This window comes from Podarcis tiliguerta (assembly GCF_965153285.1).
Source record: "Podarcis tiliguerta genome assembly, chromosome: 2".
Classification (NCBI taxonomy): Eukaryota; Metazoa; Chordata; class Lepidosauria; order Squamata; family Lacertidae; genus Podarcis; species Podarcis tiliguerta.
This window is the reverse complement of record NC_139535.1, coordinates 19895167-19918380: the sequence shown is the minus strand read 5'-3', so window position 1 is coordinate 19918380 and position 23214 is coordinate 19895167. Positions and strand designations below refer to the sequence as shown.

General features: G+C 47.6%; 1 protein-coding gene across 4 annotated transcripts; it reads right to left on the bottom strand.

Moving 5' to 3' along the window:
* Window positions 1-3175: 3175 nt before the first annotated feature.
* Window positions 3176-18431, bottom strand: CRELD1 (cysteine rich with EGF like domains 1). 4 transcript variants are annotated; one of them, XM_083425875.1, is made up of 11 exons: window positions 18041-18431; window positions 14191-14347; window positions 13748-13830; window positions 13009-13119; window positions 12546-12637; window positions 9884-10060; window positions 8024-8119; window positions 7441-7524; window positions 7015-7110; window positions 5742-5888; window positions 3176-4601 (listed from the first exon to the last, which is right to left on the bottom strand). In XM_083425875.1, the coding sequence occupies exons 1-11, from the start codon at window positions 18385-18387 to the stop codon at window positions 4381-4383; spliced, it is 1611 nt and encodes a 536-aa protein (XP_083282001.1). In that variant the 5' UTR covers window positions 18388-18431; the 3' UTR covers window positions 3176-4380. The 4 variants fall into 4 exon arrangements, with proteins under 4 accessions (XP_083282001.1, XP_083282002.1, XP_083282003.1 ...); XM_083425876.1 differs by having other exon boundaries at window positions 18194-18422; XM_083425877.1 differs by having other exon boundaries at window positions 18198-18379.
* Between the last annotated feature and the right edge of the window lie 4783 nt (window positions 18432-23214).

The following is a 23214-nucleotide window of genomic DNA, read 5'->3' as shown; positions in this document are numbered from 1 at the left end:
AGTAATGCAGAGGAAAGCCATATACAGTGGTACCTCGGGTTAAGAACTTAATTCGTTCTGGAGATCCGTTCTTAAGCTGAAACTGTTCTTAACCTGAGGTACTACTTTAGCTAATGGAGCCTCCCACTGCCGCTGCACAATTTCTGTTCTCATCCTGAAGTAAAGTTCTTAACCTGAGGTACTATTTCTGGGTTAGCGGAGTCTGTAACCTGAAGCGTCTGTAACCTGAGGTACCACTGTAATGCAGACTGGTACGATTTAAAGACCACAGAATCCAGTTTGTCAGGGCAGAATCTTTTATTTCCTTGCTTATTTCTGAAGATCGGAGCACCACAGAGTCCTGTGTGAACGGCAATACATACTGTACTGACTGCATATGCTAACAGTAAAGGCAGAAATGTGGGGTGTATCGTCTCAAGGCCCAACTTCCAGCTGCAGTGGTGCACCTGCGCAGCTGCAGTTTGAGATGAGCTATGCTCTCCCTGCCAGCAACCCGCCAGGCTTGCTCCCGATTTGCAATTCAAAGGCCAGCTCTCAGGCATGAAGCTACATCACCTGCCAGCTTGACTTGTTCCCTTGGAAGATATTGCTGTCACCCTTTTCAGAAAACCAAGCTGTTATTATGAAGAGAAGCCATTTATTATGAAGGCGTTTACAGTCACGCAAAGCATTTTCAGTTTGACAAAAGTGCTTCCATTTCTTAGTCATTCTCCCCCACAGCCTTGCAGGAATACGATCAGAATGAATTTTCATACCGTTTCACTGTTTATGGATGAAAGCAGGGTTCTAATAACTGAGACTGGCGACTGCATGCCGTGAGACAACTAAATCTGACTAAGAGAGTACCGTGGGGGTGGTTCAGGAGATTATTATATTCACATTTGGGTGGGCGGGCGACAGAAAAATCTCTCATGTCTTTAGTAGAAGCTACAAGAGGTTCTCTCTTGTGTGCAAAGGCATTTAGCTCACGAACTTGTTCAGAGGCTCATTGGCTTGATTAGTTAGGGGCAGAAAATGTTACTTATGCTCTCAGGCACTTGGCCTCAGAAGCAATGAATTCTGGGAATGGCTGCTGTAACCCGGGGCAGCAAAGATTACAGAGCTCAACCGGCCTTCGCTTGGAACCATGGGTGGTTGTCTGCGTGAGGCGCCCTTTGAAACATTGCAGAGCTATTGGAAACTGACACCAAAGGTGTGATAGAGGGCCGAACCTCTGAAGAGCTCAACAGCTATGAATGGACTGATAAAGGGAGAGAGAGGCAGCAGCTATCTGGTTGAAAGTTGGGGGCTAAATCTCTGACTGCACTGTTTTGAGTAACTGGAACAACTGTGGGAAAAGAGGGATAAGGGAGCAAAGGTTTGTGGGGTGGGAACCGAAAAGCTTTGGTCATCTCCTTCTTCAAAACAGCTGGGTATCATCTGCCACCCCTTAAACTGCAGGAAAATCTCATTTGCTCACCCTTCCCCTTCCAGAAGACACACTACATCCTTGCCACCCTGGGCTCCTTCGGGAGGAAGGGTGGGATATAAATTTAATAAATAATGAAGGGGGGGAGGGAGCAGGTGGCTTCACTTCAGCGACCATTTCCCAAATGCTTATCTTACTTGTGTTTTGTTTTTATAAAAGGGTGAAAGTTTGCCTTCATCAAAGGGATTTCCCACCAGCATACAAAGAAATGTGAAATTGCAAAAATAAAGAATGGGAAGGGTCCTAGCTGAGTGGCAGTCTACCTCACACACAGTAGGCCTCACATTCAGTGTCCAGGTAGCAGTGGAAGAGAGTCCAGTTCGAACGCCAGACCTCAAAGAGCTGCTGCCAATCCGTGTAGGAAATACTGATCTAGAGTCTGGCTCAGTCTAAAGGCAGCTTTTTAGGCTGACAAACAATGAAGCAAACTTAAAAGAGAAATAACACAATCCAGTTAGCTAAAAAAAGAATAACTGTGGTGCAAGACGCCTGGAGAATTAAAAATGTTTTAACTTGGTGTCAAAATGAATGCTCTGGTGGTTTGCCAGACATATCTCCCACAGGGGGCGGGGAGCATTCATTCCATAGTCAGGATGACACCTCCAGAGCAAAGTCGCTCTCTTTTGCACATAGGGCTGTCATACATTTGGGAATCAGGTTACAAAATGGCGTCTGAGTAGATTTTTGCTGAATTGGCAAAATGTCCGGGGAAACCTGGACGTATGGCAAGTAGGGGTAATTTTATTTTTTAAATGCTTTTAATATAGCCGCAAGGATGCTACTTGCCCAGAAACGGAAAGAAGAGGAAGTACCACCGAAGGAGGAATGGATGACTAAGACAATAGACTATGCCAAAATGGCAAAGAGGGCCGTGAAAATCCGGGACCTGGATGAAAAAAAGTTAATACAAGATTGGACTAAATTTATAGAATTATCTTAAGGTCCACTGTAAAGACTTAAAAACATTAGCAGGATTGACATAGCATCTATGAAGCCATGTGAATTAGGATTATCAACGCACTTGTAACTGAATGGAAAACTAAAGATGTGTAAGGTAATAAAGGGGAGAAATTGGAAACCAGGGGTGGGGTGGGGGGAAGTCTAGAAGGGATGAATAAGTAAGTAATATGGATGTTAAATTATTGAAAATTGGAAAAAAAAATAAAATATAATAAAATAAATGCTTTAAAAATCCAAAAAATGTATTTTTGGGAGGGATAACAACATTGACCCCCCACCATCCAACAACTTTGTCCAGATTTTCCCTTTTGGGAATATGGCAACCCTACGTATTCTCCAAAATGTGGAACACGGAGAAGGGCCTCCTCTGACAAGCACAGTAAGTGTTGAGCTCTCCAAAGGCCTGCGGAGGGAAATACGCCCTTGTCACCCTATTTTGCCCCTGCTGGAAATGCCAGCAGTTTATCTGCACAACATGAGAGGACACCCACAAGGAGTTTGCGGGGGGGGGGGGGCAGCGAAGGGAGGAAGAAGAGGATATTCCGAGAGCCGCTTCCGAGAGTATGCAGTTGTTTGTGTGTCACGTGTGTGCGAAGTAACCGGCAAGATTTTTCAGTGTTTATTTTTAGAACAAATGCCTTAAATCTAAGAGTGGCTGAGATAGCAGGCCTCGTCCCAAGCTTTGACACACACTCTGCACTAGAATTGGAATTAGCGCAGGAGAGAGAGAGCCAGAACCACGTGGGATGTGGACAGAGAGACCTTTAATTTCCTGAGAGATGGACGGACAAATGGTTGAGTGGGCAGATGTAAAGGGGCAAAGATGGGCATGCGTGCCAATCAAGCTTTCCTCTGCCTCACGCGCTGCCCCTTGGCAGCACCGGAGCCGTTTCACACATTAGGCAGAAGGAGGCAAGGAGAGACTGGCGGGGAAAATAGAATTCTGGACTGTACCACTTCAGACGGCAGGGGGGAGTGGTACCTTACCTTTGAATGCTCCCTCCCAATAAAACTCCCTGCATTAAGTAAGCTAGCCTATCAGGGAGAAGGTTATGCCCTAAATCAGAGCTAGGGAACATGTGGTCCTTCAGATATTGTGGGACACCCATCAACCCCAGCCAGCACAGTGTGATCAGGAATGATGGGGGTTCACCAATAACTAGGAGACTTCAGGTTCCCTAGCCATGCCTTAAACCATTCTCACCATAGCTGTCAACTTTTCCCTTGTCTTGCAATGAGTCCTATTCAGTATAAGGGAATTTCCCTTTTAAAAAGGGGAAAGTTGACAGTTATGATTCACAATGATGGTGCTGGCTCACTGAATGCAGGGATATATTTTTTTAGGTGGGAGAAGCATTCAAAGTGCTAACCGTCCAGAATGGTACTGCCTCAGTTTTTGCCATTTCCTCCAGCATAACGTGTAGATCAGCTCCCAGCCATAGAAGCAGCCCCTCCAAGAGCCAGCAGGGAGCAATTCCAAGCTCACCCACCCTGTGTTTCTTTCCGCAGTGAGACAACCTTTTTCCTGGTCCATCTGAGTTGACCAGTGTGGGGGAGACTGGAATTCACAGGTAGGAACACACTTGAGATCATCCCACATGCAGTGAGGGCCAGGCCAGTCAGAGAGTAACGGGGACCTGTTTTTTTCAGGCCCCACTGATGTTGACCCAGATCAGTCCTCTTGCATCATTAAGGGGTACTTCCCCCCTCCATCTGAAGCCACGCCAACAGCCCTCCCCTCAAGCCAAACTGCAGAGCTCATTTCCTCTCGCGTCCCCTTTCTACCTTCATAGCATGCTAGGCCAAGGCTACCAACAGCCCAGAGTGGGATATGGCCTGGCCTTTCTGCCTCTTGAATCTGGATTTTTAAAGGGGTGAGGTCAAGGGATTCCTGCCTACCAGCTGGCTCTCTGAGGCAGGACGCAGAAGGGGGCGTTCACTCGGCCCGTGCACTATCTGCCTTTGATAAAGCCGTCCAGCACGCGGTCACTGCGCTCAGACAGCCAGTAGCCGGCCATAGCGGCCACTGCACCAATGAAAATGGCGGTGAAGACCATGTCTCCTTTCGCAGCTAGGGTGGCCAGCGCGCAGATGATGGCACCGAAGAACATCTGCTGCAGCACAACCACCTCGTCGTCCGTGATGTCGTCAAAGAATCCTTTTTCGGGAGCATCTATGGGAGAAGGAACAAGCAGTAAGAAAGGGAAACCGACAGCTTTTGTCATCTAGAGCCTCCTAGTGGCCGCACCAAGTTTAAATGAAAGCCACAACTTTGGTCTGATTTTGCATTTTACCTCCACACTTAGCATTAAATAGAAACGAAAGAGACTGAAGGGACGCGGGTGGCGTTGTGGGTTAAACCACAGAGCCTAGGACTTGCCAATCAGAAAGTCGGCGGTTTGAATCCCCGCGACGGAGTGAGCTCCCGTTGCTCGGTCCCTGCTCCTGCCAACCTAGCAGTTCGAAAGCACGTCAAAGTGCAAGTAGATAAATAGGTACCTCTCCGGCGGGAAGGTAAACGGCATTTCCGTGCACTGCTCTGGTTCGCCAGAAGCGGCTTAGTCATGCTGGCCACATGACCCGGAAGCTGTACACCGGCTCCCTCGGCCAATAAAGCGAGATGAGCACCGCAACCCCAGAGTCGGCCATGACTGGACCTAATGGTCAGGGGTCCCTTTACTTTTACCTTTTAAGAGAGACTGAAAGGACTAACAAGTTTATCATGTTGCAAGTCTTCATGGCCACAGCCCTATGACTCACGGCATAATAAATGTGCTGGCCTCTTCGATGGTTTTGCTACAAGAGGCGGTTTATTTATTACTAACTGCATTCATTATGTGCCGCCTTTCTGTAAAGGCAGCATGCGATTTAAAATATTAGAATAAGCAATGCAACAAAAATATCCTCAGGCGAACTTCAGGAGCTGATGGCACCAGCTGGCCTAGCCCTCCTTACTTGTGAAGCAGACTCTCGCCATCGTTCTGAAAACTTGTATTAAAGTGTTTATATTTGCATGTGATGCTGTATCTTGAGTGCCTGTCTCCTAAGAAGGAAGCCTTGTCTGATAAGTAGCATTAACTTTTCTGTGGAGCCAAACCACTCATGATAGTCTTGGTTTGTTACGCAAAAGTCATCTTCTGGACAAACCAAACATTGGTTCTCAGCAACCTACAAAATGGCCGACGAAACTGCTTCTGGGGTAGAAGGCAAGCCCTAGAGACTGACCCCCACAGAGCACCATTGCCTCCTCCAATTCCCCAGCTAGAGAACATGTGCTGTAAAGAGCGATGCTGCTGCTGCTGCTGAGGTTTACCTGGGGGTTTGTCTTCCACACAGATCCCCTCCTTGCGAACATGTCCCTCTGCGCAGACACACCGGTAGCTGCCGTCCGTGTTCTCACAGGCCTCGTTGGCGCCTGTGCATACGGTTTCTTCCATGTCCCCAGCACATTCATCCACATCTGGGAGAAGGGGGCATGGGAGTCACGCTAGGTGGTTGGGATTTCCCCATAGAGGGTGGAATAACCTTTCTAGGCCCCGACCCGCCCACCTTATTTACAGACAGAGAGCATTCTGTTGTTAGACTGTAGCAAAAACTCCCAGTGATTTCCAAGAAACAATACAAATCATCAATTAGAAACATAAACATTTAAAATAATGAAAATTAAAGGAGTAAAAGAAAATTAAGAGCAAACGGGCCCTTTCTGCAGGCTCCCATTTGTGGAATCTCTCCACAGGGAGATTCAGCTGGCGCCATCATTATTTTAGACAACCAGGCAAAAACAACCAGGTCTTTCGCTGACTGACATTCAATGCCCTTTTAAATGTGGAAGAGGGGGATTATTGGGTCATCTTTGCTTTTATTTTTATTATGTACAGTGGTACCTTTATTATGTACAATGGTACTTAATTCGTTCCGGAGGTCCGTTCTTAACCTGAAACTGTTCTTAACCTGAAGCACCACTTTAGCTAATGGGGCCTCCTGCTGCTTCCCCGCCGCCAGAGCACAATTTCTGTTCTCATCCTGAAGCAAAGTTCTTAACCTGAGGTAATATTTCTGGGTTAGCGGAGCCTGTAACCTGAAGCGTATGTAACTTGAAGCGTATGTAACCTGAGGTACCACTGTATTTTGTGTTTTTTATATTGTAATTTTACGTAGTGAACCGCCCTGACATCTACGAGTAAACAAATTTAATAAATAACAGTAAAACAAAAATAAAAAAATAAAAAATAAGATTACAGCACATTCACATCCATGTGTCTAGATCGGCTTCCCTGAACAGAAATGTTTTAAGCGGGTGCCTGCCTGGCGTCAATAGCCAGTGAGTTCCTAAGTGTACGAAGAAACTGATTGCCGAAAACTGCACAGCGATAAAAGGAACCCAGGATTCCAGAAAGGAAAAAGAAAATGGGGGGGAGGCACAGAGAAGCTCCCAGCAACAACTGGCAGTCAGATGACCGGAAGGAATAGAACAGCAGCCTTAAATGATGCTTCACCGATAGGCCAAACAAAAGGCAGAGCTTTGTCTACTAGCTTTGTCATGCAGGGAAGGGTTAGCTGCGAGATAACTGCTTGAGAGGGCTTACCAAGGCACTTGACACCATCGCGCCGATAACCCTTGTTGCATTTCTTGCAGCGGGAAGGCCCGGCACCCATGCAGCCAATGCAGGCCTTGGCACAATCTGAACAGAAAGGGAAAGGCAGGGTTAAGAGGCAGGTCTGGAAACTGGATGCAGACAAGGAGCGCTAAAAGTTCTGTGGTGAGAGATGGCGTTGTCTCCTGTGACGAATGAAGGTTTCCAAATGGGCTTTGTTCTCAAGCCCTTGCTGCTTATATTTCTCCTCCTCTTCCACCCCAGCAAAAGAGTGATCGGTCCAACATGGCATGTATTTTTTATTTTGTCCAGGAAGGGGGTTGGGGTGGAGGGACAGGGTACAGTGCTATAAATTGTTCTGCAGAGCCGAGTCACTTGCTTAAGGGCAGCACACTTTTAAGGCTCGGGGGCTCTTACCTCGGCACTCGTAGGACCCCTCAGTGTTGACGCAAAACTGGTTGGCCCGGCAGTGCGCCATGTCTGTGCCACATTCATCTATGTCTGTGTGGGACAAAGAGAAATCTGTCGACCCAGGGGTCACGCAGAACAGTTCTTGTTCTCTCCCCATGTGGGAATCATCTTCCTTTGCCCCCCCCCCCCAATAATCAGCACCACCCTGCAAGGTAAAGGTAAAGGGACCCCTGACCGTTAGGTCCAGTCGTGGCCGACTCTGGAGTTGCGGCGATCATCTTGCTTTACTGGCTTGGAAACGCTGTTTACCTTCCCGCTGGAGTGGTACCTATTTACCTACTTGCACTTTGATGTGCTTTTGAACTGCTAGGTTGGCAGGAGCAGGGACCGAGCAACGGGAGCTCACCCCGTCATGGGGATTTGAACCGCCGAACTTCCGATCGGCAAATCCTAGGCTCTGTGATTCAACCCACAGCGCCACCTGCGTCCCTGCAAGGTACCTATATCCAAAATACACAGTACCTCAAATCCTTTTTCACTGGTTGCTAAGCAACCATGGATTCTTTCCGGCCTAGTCCCACAAACTCACCAATGCACCTTCGGTCATGTAGCATCCAGCCCCTCTTGCAACGAAGGCAGCTTGAATCTTCGGGGCCTGAACAGCGTCCGCAGGCCCGGTAGCACTCTAGAGAGAGGAACAGAGCCTAGTGTGTAGGGGGCAAGTGCGAAAAGCTCCCCATCTTTCCAAGCCCAGACTAGAGTAATAGCTCACGAAGGACTGATACGAACTACGGAAGGGAGGGAGAGATGCGAAAGGAAGGGAGACATTACTCCCCAGCATAGGGGGCCAACACAGCACTTCAACACCCTCAGGCCTAAGATGATAAGGGGAGGAGGTAAACAGGAAACGCAGGCACCATTCAACCTGATAGAGTGGTGAGGAATGTAAAATCATGTCTGTCACACTTCTGCTTTTGAGGAAGGGCAGTAGCTCAGTGGTAAAGCCATCTGCCTGGGATGCAGAAGGCCCCAGGTTCCATCCCAGGCATGGTTCTCTACCTGCAACCTCAGGGAGCTGCTGCCAGCCAGTGTAGACAATACTGAGGCACATGTTCCATTGGTCTGACTTTGTATAAAGGCAGCTCGCTACGTGTTTCGCTTAATTCAGCCCAGGTTGAAAATATTCCATTGGTAAGAGTGATCAGCTGTGGCGACCTACAGACAGGGCCAGTGTTTAGACGATTAAAACCAGTTTTAAGAAACAGGGCTCAAGGAGGCCAGGTGGTACGGTGGTAACAAGGGTTCAGCCCCAACCTCAAGGGCTCAGAGGCAGAGCAACTAGGAGGGCGCAGGTTCAACATCTGGCTCATTCACCGAAAAAGATCAAATGGGGGAAAGATCCCTCTCTGCCTCAAGCTCTGGAGAGTCACTGCCAGACAGATTAGACAGGACTCCAGATGTTGGACTACAAGTCCCATCATTCTTGACTACTGATTGTTGCTGGCTGAGGCTGATGGGAGTTGTAGTTCGGCAACATCTGGAGGATGCCACGTTGGCTATCCCTGGGCTAGATAAACAGACAGTCTGACCTGGAATGAAGCAGACTCCTGTGTTCCTAAACATTCTTTTAGTAATACGTGCTAGGAGTGACGCTAAGCAATAAATATAACTATTATTACACTGTATGCTGTGAACAGCCCTGAGATCTACGGATGTAGGGTGTCATACATATTTAATAAATAATAATATAGTGCAACATATGATTAGATTGTCTTATTTAGTGTATGAGTGCATGCCTAGGGATGCCAGGGGAATGTGTACACCAGCTTATATGAGAGATAGATGGATAAAAAAAGTAAAGGGACCCCTGAGCATTAGGTCCAGTAGTGACCGACTCTGGGGTTGCGGCGCTCATCTCGCTTTATTGGCCGAGGGAGCTGGCATACAGCTTCTGGGTCACGTGGCCAGCATGACTAAGCCGCTTCTGGCGAACCAGAGCAGCGCACGGAAACGCCGCTTACCTTCCCGCCGGAGCGGTACCTATTTATCTACTTGCACTTTGACGTGCTTTTGAACTGCTAGGTTGGCAGGAGCAGGGACCGAGCAACGGGAGCTCACCCCGTCGCGGGGATTCGAACCGCCAACCTTCTGATTGGCAAGTCCTAGGCTCTGTGGTTTAACCCACAGCACCACCCCTGTCCCTGATAGATGGCTACAATGAGGTTTATGCGTTTCATTTAACGGAATATTGTGGAGATTTTCGGAACCCCATTCCACCACAGACAGGGGGAAGCTCAGGAACAGTGTGGTTGTGAGTATTCAAGGGAAACGAGAAAGGAAGGGAGTGGCAGGAAGGGAAGTCACTAACCAGCACTAGCCAGCACGGGCAGCAGAGCTTACAACTCCAGACCCTGCCCCCAGTCTAGCAAAGCATGGGCACTCTACATACCCGCACATACCAGGTGGCTGTCGTTGCGAGAAGCTTCGTAGTAGCCATCTCCACATTCGGAACAGAAGGGGCCACCGTAACCCGTCTGGCACATGCACAGGCCGGTGCCCCTGCGTGTGCCATCACCGTCACACTGCCCATACCCGCTGCAAGGCTTCTGGGCACCCCCAGGGCAGGCTGTGGAGAGATGAGTAAATACTGGGGTTCAGCAGTCGCTTGACCTTAAATGGCGACGCACAGACCGCCCAATTCAGCCCATGACCCCATTCGATACGCATTTACTCTGGAATGGTCACAATTCTGTATCTGTCTCTCTCGATTCAAAGGCCCCAGCTGCCCACATACTCCACCACTTCAATTTGGCCAACTTCCTTTAGAATCATAGAACTGTAGAGTCAGAAGGGACCTTGAGGGTCGCCTAGTACAACCCCCTACAGTGAAGGAATCTTTTGCCCAATGGGGGGCTTGAACTCACAGCCCTGAGATTAAGAGTCTCGTGCTCTACCAGCAGAACTATCCCTCAGTCCCAAGACGTGGACAACATGATTAACAATTGCTGGATTCCATCAACCAGCCACACTTTCCGGGGGGCTGATAATCCTAAATGCACCTAGTTCAATGATGGCGAACCTTTTAGAGACAGAGTGCCCAAACTGCAATCCCCAAAACCCACTTATTTATTGCAAAGTGCCAAGACTTTGATATGATAGCCATGTTTGAACATAGCCATGTTCAAATATATAAAAGGATGTCACATAGAGGAGGGAGAAAGGTTGTTTTCTGCTGCTCCAGACAAGCGGACACGGAGCAATGGATCCAAACTACAAGAAAGAAGATTCCACCTAAACATTAGGAAGAACTTCCTGACAGTAAGAGCTGTTCGACAGTGGAATTTGCTGCCAAGGAGTGTGGTGGAGTCTCCTTCTTTGGAGGTCTTTAAGCAGAGGCTTGACAACCATATGTCAGGAGTGCTCTGATGGTGTTTCCTGCTTGGCAGGGGGTTGGACTCGATGGCCCTTGTGGTCTATTCCAACTCTATGATTCTATGACGGCAATTTAACCTGTATATTTCATTTTTCCTGTGTGTTCCAAGTTTCTTCTCCTGTTATAATAAATAATCCTTCAGAAAAGTTGTTGCACTACATTCTTCATTAAATTATATTTCCGTTGATATAGAATTTTATGGCATAACTCAGCTGAGCTGCCCGATCCTGCTCCTACTTGCGTGCAAGCAGGCATGGAGCCCCTGGCTGCCTTCAAGGTGGTGCAGGGACTCTCAGATGCGGCTTCCAGGCTGCCTCCACCTTCCCCAACCCCAGCACCTATTCAGCCTGGCTGCCTTCACGGGGTTGCAGGGGATCTGATGAGGAGGTGGGGGCACCTCTAAACTTCTCCCTTGAGGGGACTGCAGCCATGAACCCCTCAACAGAAAGTGTGATGGAGCCTGCACCTCCCCAGCTGAGCAGCCCTGATCCAGCTCCTGTTCCCGCGAAAGCAGCAATGCTGCCTAGTGGAGCAGCCCGATCCCACTCCTACTTGCCTGCAAGCAGGAGCGGAGGCAGGGATCTCTCAGGTGGTGGTGGGGGCAGTGACATTCCTTGCCTGCTCGCTACGGTACCAGGACTGCCGGTTTTGGATGTGAGTGAGCCTTCCTCCTCCTCCTCCTCTCCCCCCCCCCCCCCAGCACAGAAGCTATGGCCCTGCTTTGGTGACGGCATGTGCCCACAGAGAGCGTTCTGAGTGTTAGAATTCCTGCTCCATGATTGCAGTCATGGGATTGTTGTCCATCACATGACGGTATATGTTTTGACTCCACAAAGTGGGAAGTGACAGAGACAGGATGTTTGTGCTACTGTGTTCCGTGAAGTGGGACTGTTGTCCTTTGGGGTTTTTTGTCTTTGCTGTTTGATGCTAGAGAGAGAGGGAGCCATGTTGCAGGGCTCCGTGTGTGTTTATACATAAATAAAGTAGATTAGTCAAAATGCTGAGTTGCTGAGGCCTGTCACACAAACTGCGAAGACTCTGCGGATCCCTGAGTGTGCCGATATCTGTTGGCATCGGTCACTGTGATGTTCGGGCTGAAGAAAGCTTTTGAAGCTCCCGAACAAATGACCAGGAGGGAAGAGAACATGCCAGTCATCAGGCATGTGTCTCTACCAAGGTCCTACTCGAGTGTAGGATGAGCTCCTAACACTGAGTGCCATCTCTCGCACACGTGCCATAGGTCTGCCACCATTGACCTAGCTTTTTAGGAAAAACAAGACTCTCCCTCCCCACTTTCCCATCCATCAGTCTTTCACAATAAAGTACCTCAGGACAAGTCCTCTTTGGCAATGGATTTGGAAAGAAGCCATCCCCAGCAAACCAGCCAAAGAACTATCCCGCAGCGCAAACGAGTGTCTTTGATTGACCCCCAACAGGGAACTGAGGCACCCAGCATATAAACTCAGAGGTCACATCTGAAAGCGCTTTACGGAGAATCCTGGGAGCTGTAGTTTGTTAAGGGTGCTGGGAGTCATAGCTCTGTGATGCCAGCACCTGGACCAAACTACAGTTCCCAAGGCTGTGAAAAGACTAATTGTAAATGACTGCAAAAGTGGTATCAGAGTGAGTTTGAGGTACATCGCAACACCCGCCATCGCAACAACACAGCACCACTTACTGTGGCAGTCAGGGCCGTAAGTGCCGGGAGGGCAGCAGAGTTTCAGTGCATCCATGCAGAGCCACTGGAAAAAGTCAGGGTGCTGTCGCTGCCTGGGGAAAAGAGAGCCTCTGTTACTGCCCTGGTCCCATGCTGGGACTTATTTATACCACAGGCCCTGGACAGCTCTTTCACTGCGTCCGAGAATGGAACAGCCAGAATTAGGCAGGAAAGACCCCCTCAGAAGAGATGTTCTATCAGGCAAGGATAGAGACACCTGTGGCCCTCCTGTTGTTGCTGGACTCCAACTCCCATCAGGCCCAGTCAGCAGGGAGGGATGATGGGAGCTGTAGTTCAACCACACCTGGAGGGCCACACATGCCCCATCCCTGGCCTATAGCTACAAACATACTGAGCATGGAACCAGAAGCAGGATGTGTAAGGAAACATTCCATGATGGAAACCCTTGCTCTTTCCCACTCACTCATGGAACCACCAATGCTCCACGTGGTCTTCTCCTTGCTCCAACAGCTGGTGGCACGCAAAGTCTGAGGTGGCGCACACACCCTCCAAGACTTCCAGCAGGCGGGTCTCACTGAAAGGAGGGAAAGAGGCCGGGTGAACATCAAGGCAGCTGGGAAAACCAAAGCAGTCCCTCCACCAGCGTTACAAAGGCTGCCCTCTCTGCTTCCCCTACTAACCAGTCTACTGCCCAGTCAACCATTTGTAAACCTCTGTCCCTCTTTCGACCAGCAAAGCCCGGCTGGCTCTATCTTCCTCTCAAAACTCCACCAGGAGAGCTTACTCTGCTCAAGCAGCCAGTCCCTAAGGAGGTCCCTTCTGCCCCCCTGAGTGAAGTCAGGAGGTGGCAATATGGCCGACAAGCCACCCTGGGGAGTTTGTGGGCGACAGCTGCGCTATCATGGAATAAACAGGCAAGATGTTTGTCAGGGCTGACAACATTTCCTTCTTTAATCCTGAGGGCTAGTAACTTGCTTTTAACAATCAAGAGCGTCCGCTTCAGCCGGAATTTTCCGTCCTCCGCTTAATTCTGCAGCAGAGGTCAGAGACTACATTTAACGGCGCCATCTTGGCTGTGCTGATTTTTCTGAGCTCTTTCATGATCAGGATTATTAGTGAAGGTTTGCCATCCCCACCCCACCCCTCCCATCAAGGCAGCAGCATCTCACCAACGGCCTGGCCCAGCCCAGACCTCAGGTCACCTGTTTGCATATTTTGCAAGCTTCTCTTCTTCCCAGGCTGTGTTCCCGCCCCCGAAGTTCTCTCGCTGTGTCCGCTCCAGACCCTGGTAAAGCAGGAGAAGGCTCACAGCAATCCCAAAACTAATTTTTTTGTCTCCCCTTCCCCCAGCAACCCTGAGCACGGCAACCCTTTCACCCCACAACCTGCATGCAGCAACCCACACATCCTCGATTTTTAAAACACAGGCTCACCAAGTCCCTCTGCTTGAACCCCCATCCCCCTATCTCTGTTTGTCTGTCTGTCTTTCTCTTACTCCAGTCCTAGCCCTCCCTGGAGACAGGAGCTCAGGAGCTAGGCTGGAGACTGTGCGGCATCCCATCTCAAAATGCTTGCAAGTCCCTACTTTGTGCAAGAGCGGTCACACACCCCAGCCCAAACCGAAATGCTCTTTCAAGCCTCCCACCTTATTGAAGTTGCTGGCCAGGTCGCGGCACGTCTGGCAGGGCTCCTGCTGCGAAGGGCTCCCGCTTGGAACCCCGAGGATCAGCAAGAGAAGCGGGAGCCAAGCAGACGCCATCTTCTTCCAGGGCAAAGCCATCTTCAGGAGGGCAGGGACCACGCTGGAAGAAAGGAGGAGGAGCCTTCAAGCGGGTGGTCCTGTTGGAAAAGCTTGCAAATCGCACTGGCAATACCAGGATGTGAAATCTCCACCCCCCCACCCTCCTTCTGCGATAGAAGCTGAATATTCTGATTTTTTATTTCTTTTTTCAATATTTATCCGCTGCTGTGAATTAGTAACACTGAACACTCGTTGCTTTTTTTCCCAGCGATGGAGTCGGCTGCAAAAGCACCATACATTTAAAGCACCTGATATCCTTCCAAGAATCCTGGGAATTGTAGTTTAAGGGCGCTGGGAACCGTAGTGCCACAAGGGGGTAAACTATGGTTCCCAGGGCTCTAGGGGAGAAGTCATGCATAAAAATACTTAACTAACTAAGGTTCTACCTCCCCCAACATAAAGCCTGCCCTCCCACCATAATCTTGGCTATGCTCATGAAGTCATCTGCTTTAAATGAATGGCGTGCATGCCATTAGATGGGTTGCTTGCTGGCTCTTGCTTCCTGGAAGCCTTCAGCTAGAAGTTGGGGTGCCCTAGCTTTGGATCCTCTTCATTGGGGCCAGGACAAGACGAGCCACAAGATCCCCTCCAACTCTTAGGATTTTATGGGTTGAGGCCTACCCAGAAACTGTGTTACGACTCAGAAACCTTGCCGAAAAGGCCCACAATGCATCTGGGGTGCCTGGCTAGGCCTTTCTCTGTAGCAGCCAGTGCAGTCCGCTAGTTGCAGAAACCTGTCTTTGCCACCTGTCTGAGAGGCCTTCACAATTAGGGGCTGGGAGGGGGGCTGTCAAGCACCAGGAAGACCACCGTACGTGGCAGCCATCTTGCCGTCTCGCAAGCTGAGCAGGCATGTTGTGTAGCGAGGGAAAAGTGCCTCTCCAGGCTAGTTGTTGCAGAGGAGAGCAGGCCCCCAGCCAGCACCGGATATTGCAAATTCAGATCCCGGGGCCTGACGCCAGCTTCCGAAGCCGTTTCCAGGATGCGAGCGAAGGAATCTCTGCCTAAAAATAAAGGCCTGAAACAGGTCCTCGTAGCTGTCAAAGTGCTCTCACTGCTAAATAAAGCCAGGAGGAGGAGGGTGCGATTATTCCCCCCTGCAGCACTGGTAGATCCCAGCCTAGAGCTCAGGATACGAAAAATGGCAAGCTAAAGGCTTGTGGGATCTACTCTCCACCGCCTGGAATTATGGGATTCCATGCTATACCAACTCGGAATACAGCCGCTGAAGTTAATGGGCACAGCGAACTTAGGTTCATTCATTACAGCCCTTACGATGTCAACAGTCGGTTAAAGCGTGGTGCTGATAATGCCAAGGTTGCAGGTTCGAGTAGGACAGCTGCATTTCCCTGCATTGCAAGGGGTTGGACTAGATGGTGCTTAGGGGTCCCAATTCTATGATTTCTATGAATTGGAATGAGATACAAAATAGTGGGCCCAGGGTGCACGTGTGGTATATATGGAGGACATTGTTAAATTGCTCTGGGCAGGAGAGAAGAATCAGGGTTAGGCCTTTCCCAATATGATGCTCTCCACGTGTGCTTAGACTCCAAATCTCATCTATCCTGATAGCTGGCCATGCAGCCTGGACTGGTGGAAGTTGTAATCCAAAACATATGTAGGCTTGAAATCACGAAATAACATTTTATCTGCTTTTAAGAGCCTTACTCTGGCCAGGGGCCCGAACATTTTTACCTCAGGGAGTTTCAGGGTACAGAACCTGATACTCTTAGATGAACAAATGGTCCACTCTACATTTATTTTTATTTATTAAATTTATTGGTCACTTTTTTAAAAAGCAAGGTAACTCAAAGCGACTCAATAAATAATCAAACAATTACATACATTGAAACTGGCATAAAAGGGAAAATGGCAGAAAAATAAAAAAAGACAATCCTATTTTAGGTGGCCACAGGTAAGATTAAGAGCCTGGCAAAAAATGATTTTTTTTTTACCTGGCAGCTGGCGCTATGTAATGAAGGTGCCAGAACCACCCTGGGGAGAGCATTCTGCAATCAGGGAGCCACCACTGAAAAGGCCTGTTCTCGTGTTGCCACCCTCCAGGCACATGAAAAAGGGCCTCAGATGGTGATCAATAGTAAAGATTTTCTAAATGAAATAAATCCTGGGCAACAGGCCACTGTGAACTGCTTCTCCCCAAGCATCAGACTTTTAGAAGACATCTGAAGGCAGCCCTGTTTAGGGAAGCTTTTAATGTTTGATGTATCACAGTATTTTAATATTCTTTTGGAAGCCGCCCAGAGTGGCTGGGGAAACCCAGCCAGATGGGCGGGGTATAAATAATAAATTATTATTATTATCATTTGAATTCCAAACTAATAACAAGGAGCAAATCTGTGGATTGTGCTTCAACCCTGTTTTTTGGGAAACTGAGCATTCCTGCGGCGGGAGCTAGATCAGTTTTGTTATCCCTTGCTACATGTGCATCATCCCAAGCCCTCTCAGGGAAGATAGAAATGTATTATTATTATTATTACTATTATTATTTACCCACCCTAAGGTCCCAGGGCAGGTAGTTCTGCATAACTATACATTGATTAGCATACAAAACTCAGCCCTCCAGATGTTTTTGGCCTACAACTCCCATGATCCCTAGCAGGATCAGTGGTCAGGGATGATGGGAATTGTAGTCTCAAAACATCTGGAGGGCCGAGTTTCAGGAAGACTGAAATAAAAGAACCAATTCACATAGCATTTTAAAACACACCCACATACAGAAGCCTTTGAGCCTCTGCCCATCAACTTCCTATCTATAGAGCAGGGGCAATCAACGTGGTGCCCTCTGGATGCTGTTGGGACTACAGTTCCCATGAGTCAGAGAGGCGTTGTGGTTAAGACTAGGACCTGGGAGACTAGGATTCAAATCTCCACTTGGCCATGAAGCTCACTGAGTAACCTTGGGCTAGTCACTCACTCTCAACCTAACCTGCCTCCTGGGGTATACAACAAACAAATAGGCTGGCATGGCTAATGGTGAAGGATGATGGGAGATGTAGTCTAGCCGCAACCGGAGGGCATCACTTTGCTATAGAACAGAAGGGAAAAGCCAGGAGAAACCAGCCCCAGTCCGGCGACCCATAGATCCTGGGTGGAGCCACCTATTAAGAGTGAACTCCATCTTGCATCTTGCGCTAATCCTCACACTGCACAACCATTATTTGGGATTAATTTATGCAGAATGAAAACCATAACCCGCTAGGCTTCGCCTTTTATTGAGGCGAGTTAGAGCAGCCACTCAGCCGACATAGGAGCCAACACCTAGGGGCCGGGCCCCCCACAAAGTTGCTGGGCATTCCCATTCAAATGGTGGATGGGTGGGTGTCTGTGTACTGTGTCATGTGATCGATTATGATGGTCGGGGCTTACTTGGCCCCCCACAATTTATTTATTTTTCCAAGTTGGCACCCCTGGCACCCGATTTCCGCCATCCTGACTGCCCAACGCCTGGTTTGGATTTAGCAAAATCCTGCCATTCATCGCGTGCGGTGCTTCTGCATCCGTCGCGCGCTTGCTGGGGAGCAAGTCCGCAATAAATGGGATTTATTTGCAAAAACAAGCACCGGCCGCATCTAACCGGGGATCGCAATTTATGGAGGGAGCAGCATGGGACCCTGGCTAGGCCTGTAGCCTGGACCCACCCACGAAGGCCTTGGAGAGAGACGGTGGCGCTGACCTCTCCTGCAGGCGACGGTGCGCCCTATGGCGGAGAGGAGAGGCTGCAGACGGACCGGAGGGTGGGGGAAGCGCGCGATGCCCACCCATTCTCCACTCCCCGCGGGGGAAAGGACCTGTTTGTTCCGATCTCCCCCACCCGCGTCCGGGGCACCTACCTTCCCTCGCCCCCGCTCGCCCTCCCGGGGAGCCTGCGCGGCCCGGCAGGGGCGAGGCCGGCGGGGAGCAGCGCCCACTTTTGCGCACGGGGCTGCTTGCAGCAACCGAGGCTAGGAGCGGAGAAGTACACCTCCGCCTGCCCAATGGACCTCGGTCAGCTGGCCGGGACCGCCTCTCCGCCAATGGCATCGGGACATGTGCGGTTACATCATCCCGATCTCCTCGCGAGTTGCCAATCGGCGAGCTCCGTCCCCGCCGCCCCGCGGAGCAGCACCTGTCAGGGCGCGTAAAGGCGCAGCTCGGGCCCAGGATGCGGCTTCGAGGAGGGGCGAGAGGCTGGGCTGCAAACGGCCGAGCGCTGCGCCTCTGCAGCAGAATAGCAGCAAGCCACAAGCAAGGGATGGTGCTGCTGCTGCGCAGCGTGGCCCAGTTGTTGTTTCTCCACAGCAGATCTCAGGCGGTCCTGCACGAGACCAGATCCCATCCTCCGTCTAACCTCAGGCGTGAAATGTCTGACAAACGGACGGGATATCCGTGGCGGGGGTGCGCGGGGAGACGAGTTTTCTGACAAAAGCCGTGACTTCGTGCACACCATACACTGAAAGCATATTTCCCCACCCCAGAGAATCCTGGTAAGGGTAGCTTAAAGGTGCTGGGAATTGTAGCACCATGAGGGGTATACTAAGGTTCCCGGGATTCTTGGGGCACATGCACAGTGTATGCAGCGTTAGTATTTTGAGCCCCAAAGAACACTGGGGAATTTCCCTAAACACATTCCCCAATAGACATTTGCTGCATTGAATGACAGGTGTTTCTATAATATTTTATATACAGTGGTACCTCGGGTTACATACGCTTCAGGTTACAGACGCTTCAGGTTACAGACTCCGCTAACCCAGAAATATTACCTCAGGTTAAGAACTTTGCTTCAGGATGAGAACAGAAATTGTGCTCTGGCGGCGGGGCAGCAGCAGGATGCCCCATTAGCTAAAGTGGTGCTTCAGGTTAAGAACAGTTTCAGGTTAAGAACGGACCTCCGGAATGAATTAAGTACTTAACCCGAGGTACCACTGTACAGCCAATAAGGATTTCACAGTGCTTTGTGATATTGCCAAATCTTGCAACTGTGCAAACATAAGACAGGTCAGGGCAAGATGGAGGGGAGATGAGTTTCCTTGTGAAATCAGAATTTAAGTTTCAGTGCTGGAAAACACTTTGTTACAGTGTGATGGATATTTTAGGGAAGTGAGTTTGTTGTGCCACCCAGTAAACTATAATTACGCAACCTGAAAGCGCCCTGGTCAGCCCCTATGGGGAAGAGGACACTAAACTAGGTGGACCTGTTGTCTGGTCAAACAGGTGTTGTGTTCTGCAGGGCAGCAAGGCAAGGCCTAACCAGGGTGTGAAACAATGCAAATTGGACAAGGTTCAGATGGGATGCTAGACAGGGCTCTGTGGAACATAGAACTCTGAAGCTGCATTATTAAATCACCAGGTTATCGACTCAACAGTGCTGGAAGTGGAGGAGCCCAGAAGAGTCCCATAGTGCCAGCCAGCCCCCAAAACAACTGGCAAGATCCAGTTTGCATGCTGTAGCCCTTCCAGTAACCTGAGCCCGGAAGCTGCCTGCTACTTCCACTCTAGTTTGGAAGCAGGTCAAAAAGATATTTGCATGCAATTATGACTACAACATATAGCATGTTTCTTTGTGATTAATTTGCTCACTGTGCCAGCAGCTGCTCAAAAGAAATAGAGGAACAAATGACTGGCAGAATCTGAGACCAGGGAGAAGAGCTGGTGGAAGAAGATTGGAAGAAATTCAAAGATTATCTACAGAAACACTGCAAAATTAATGAATGATAGAATGATGTTGGATTTTTTTTTTTTTTTTTTTATAAATATTTTATTCGTTTTTGCATAAAAGACAACAAAGCAAAACAAAGCAACAAACAATACACCAAAAACATACAGAATTACACAAACATAACATACTACAAAAAACAGAAATAAAAACAATCTTATCTTCATATTAATCTTGCATTAACTTGTTTCTCTGACTTCCCCGAGTCTCCCTTCCCTGTATTCCAATTCATACAATTAAACAACAAATCCCTTCCCTCTGTCATAATTAACCTCTTTTCTGATTTGAATGTCTTAATATAGCTTATTCAATGCTTAGAACTTAGAATGTTGGGTCTTCTGATCCTTAAAATTTTACTCCAATAACCTTCTACATTCAATCTGATGTTATTTTAACATTCATTAATCTTGTAGTGTTTCTGTAAATAGTCTTTAAATTTCTTCCAATCTTCCTCCACCGTCTCTTCACCCTGGTCTCTGATTCTGCCAGTCATTTCTGCGGATTCCATATAGTCCATGACTTTCATCTGCCATTCCTCCAGCGTGGGTAATTCTTGTGTCTTCCAATACTTTGCAATAAGTATTCTTGCTGCTGTTGTGGCGTACATAAAAAATATCCTGTCTTTCATACGTACCTCTTGGTTGACCATGCCCAGGAGAAAGGCCTCCGGTTTCTTTGGGAATGTATATTTAAATACTTTCTTCAGTTCATTATAGATCATCTCCCAAAAGGTCTTAATCCTTGGGCATGTCCACCAGAGATGAAAAAAGGTACCTTCAGTTTCTTTACATTTCCAACATTTGTTATCGGGCATATGATAAATTTTTGCTAGTTTGACTGGTGTTATGTACCATCTGTATATCATTTTCATAATATTTTCTCTTAGGGCATTACATGCCGTAAACTTTAGCCCAGTGGTCCATAACCGTTCCCAGTCGGCTAGCATTATGTTATGACCCACATCTTGTGCCCATTTAATCATTACTGATTTCACTTCCTCATCCTGTGTATTCCATTTCAGCAGCAGATTATACATTCTTGACAATACCTTAGTTTTGGGTTCTAGCAATTCTGTTTCCAATTTTGATTTTTCCACCTGGAAGCCAATTTTTCTATCCAATTTATATGCCTCCATTATCTGATGATAGTGGAGCCAATCACGGACTTTACTTTTTAATTTGTCAAAACTCTGCAGTTTCAATTTATCTCCATCTTGTTCTAGTATCTCCCAATATTTTGGCCAATTGGCCTCCATATTGAGTTTTTTGACTGCTTTTGCTTCCATCGGAGATAACCACCTTGGAGTCTTGTTTTCAAAGAAATCCTTATATCTAATCCATACATTAAACAATGCTTTCCTGACAATGTGAATCTTAAACATTCTGTGAACTTTAACCTTGTCATACCATAAGTAAGCATGCCACCCAAACGCATTATTGAATCCTTCTAAGTCCAGTATATCTGTATTTTCAAGAAGTAGCCATTCTTTCAGCCAGCAAAAAGCTGCTGCTTCATAGTAAAGTTTCAAGTCTGGCAGGGCAAAGCCTCCTCTTTCCTTTGCATCTGTTAATATTTTAAATTTTATTCTTGGCTTTTTGCCCTGCCAGACAAATCTGGATATATCTTTCTGCCACTTCTTGAAACAGTCCATTTTATCAATAATCTGCAGTGTCTGGAACAAAAATAACATTTTTGGCAATACATTCATCTTTATCACAGCAATACGACCTAACAGTGAGAGTTTTAGATTAGACCATATATCTAGATCTTTTTTTATCTCCATCCAGCATTTTTCGTAGTTATCCTTATATAAGTTCCCATTTTTTGAGGTCATAATAATTCCCAGATATTTCACTTTTTTCACCACTGTCAAACCTGTCTCATTCTGAAACCTTTCTTTCTCTTTTTCTGTTAGATTCTTTGTCAAAACCTTAGTTTTTGTTTTGTTGAGTTTAAAACCTGCTAATCGACCAAACTCTTGAATCAGTTCTAAAACCCTCTTCACACTGGACTCTGGCTCCTGCAATGTCAAAACCAAGTCATCTGCAAATGCTCTTAATTTAAATTGTTTAACTCCGACCTGTATCCCTCTTACCATCTGGTCCTTTCTAATCATATTCAGCAACACCTCCAGGACCGATATAAAAAGCAGAGGGGAAATAGGACAACCTTGTCGTGTTCCTTTTTCTATTCTGAACTCTTCAGTCAAAACATTGTTAACAATTAATTTTGCTTTTTGTTCAGAATAGATTGCACCTATACCATTTTCGAACTCTTGGCCTACCCCCATACTATGGAGATTCTTTTTCATAAAACCCCAAGAAATGTTATCAAAGGCTTTCTCCGCGTCCACAAATACTAAAGCTGCTTTTGTGTTTATTCTTTCCTGTAAAAGTTCCAAAATGTCAATTATATTCCTTACATTATCAGATAGGTGCCTTCCTGGGAGAAAGCCTGCTTGGTCCTTGTGAATCTCCTCCGCTAAAACCCTCTTTAATCTTCTAGCCAAAATGTCAGCAAAAATTTTATAATCCACATTAAGTAATGATATAGGCCGATAGTTCTTAAGTTGGTGTTTTTCCGATTCTGTCTTTGGTATGAGAGTCACAAAAGCTTCTTTCCACGTTTCTGGTGTCCTTTTCCCCTGTAATATGTCATTACATATATCCTTCAAGGGTTGAATTAGCCAGTCTTTCATTGATTTATAATATCTTGCCGTCAACCCATCAGGTCCTGGGGACTTGCCAAGTTTCATATTTTGGATGGCGCTCTCTACCTCTTGTTCTGTTATCCTGCAGCTCAATTTAAATTTACTTTCTTGAGATATTTCCGGTAGCCCATTTTCTTTCAAGAATTCCTCCATATCTGCTTCCTTCTGTGGTTGTTGTGAATAAAGCTGTTTAAAGTATCTTTGAAAGGCACTCCTAATTTCCACTGGGTTCTGAATAATTCTTCCTTCCTCTTCTAAATTTGTTATTGTATTCATTTTCTGTCTCTTCTTTATTTGCCATGCCAATAACTTTCCACATTTGTTTGCTGATTCGAAAGTTCTTTGTCTCATTTGTCTGACCTTCCATTCAATCTCTTGATTTATCATTTGCATGTATTGTACTTGATATAACTTTATCTCTCTCAAGATTTGTTGTGATTTTGGA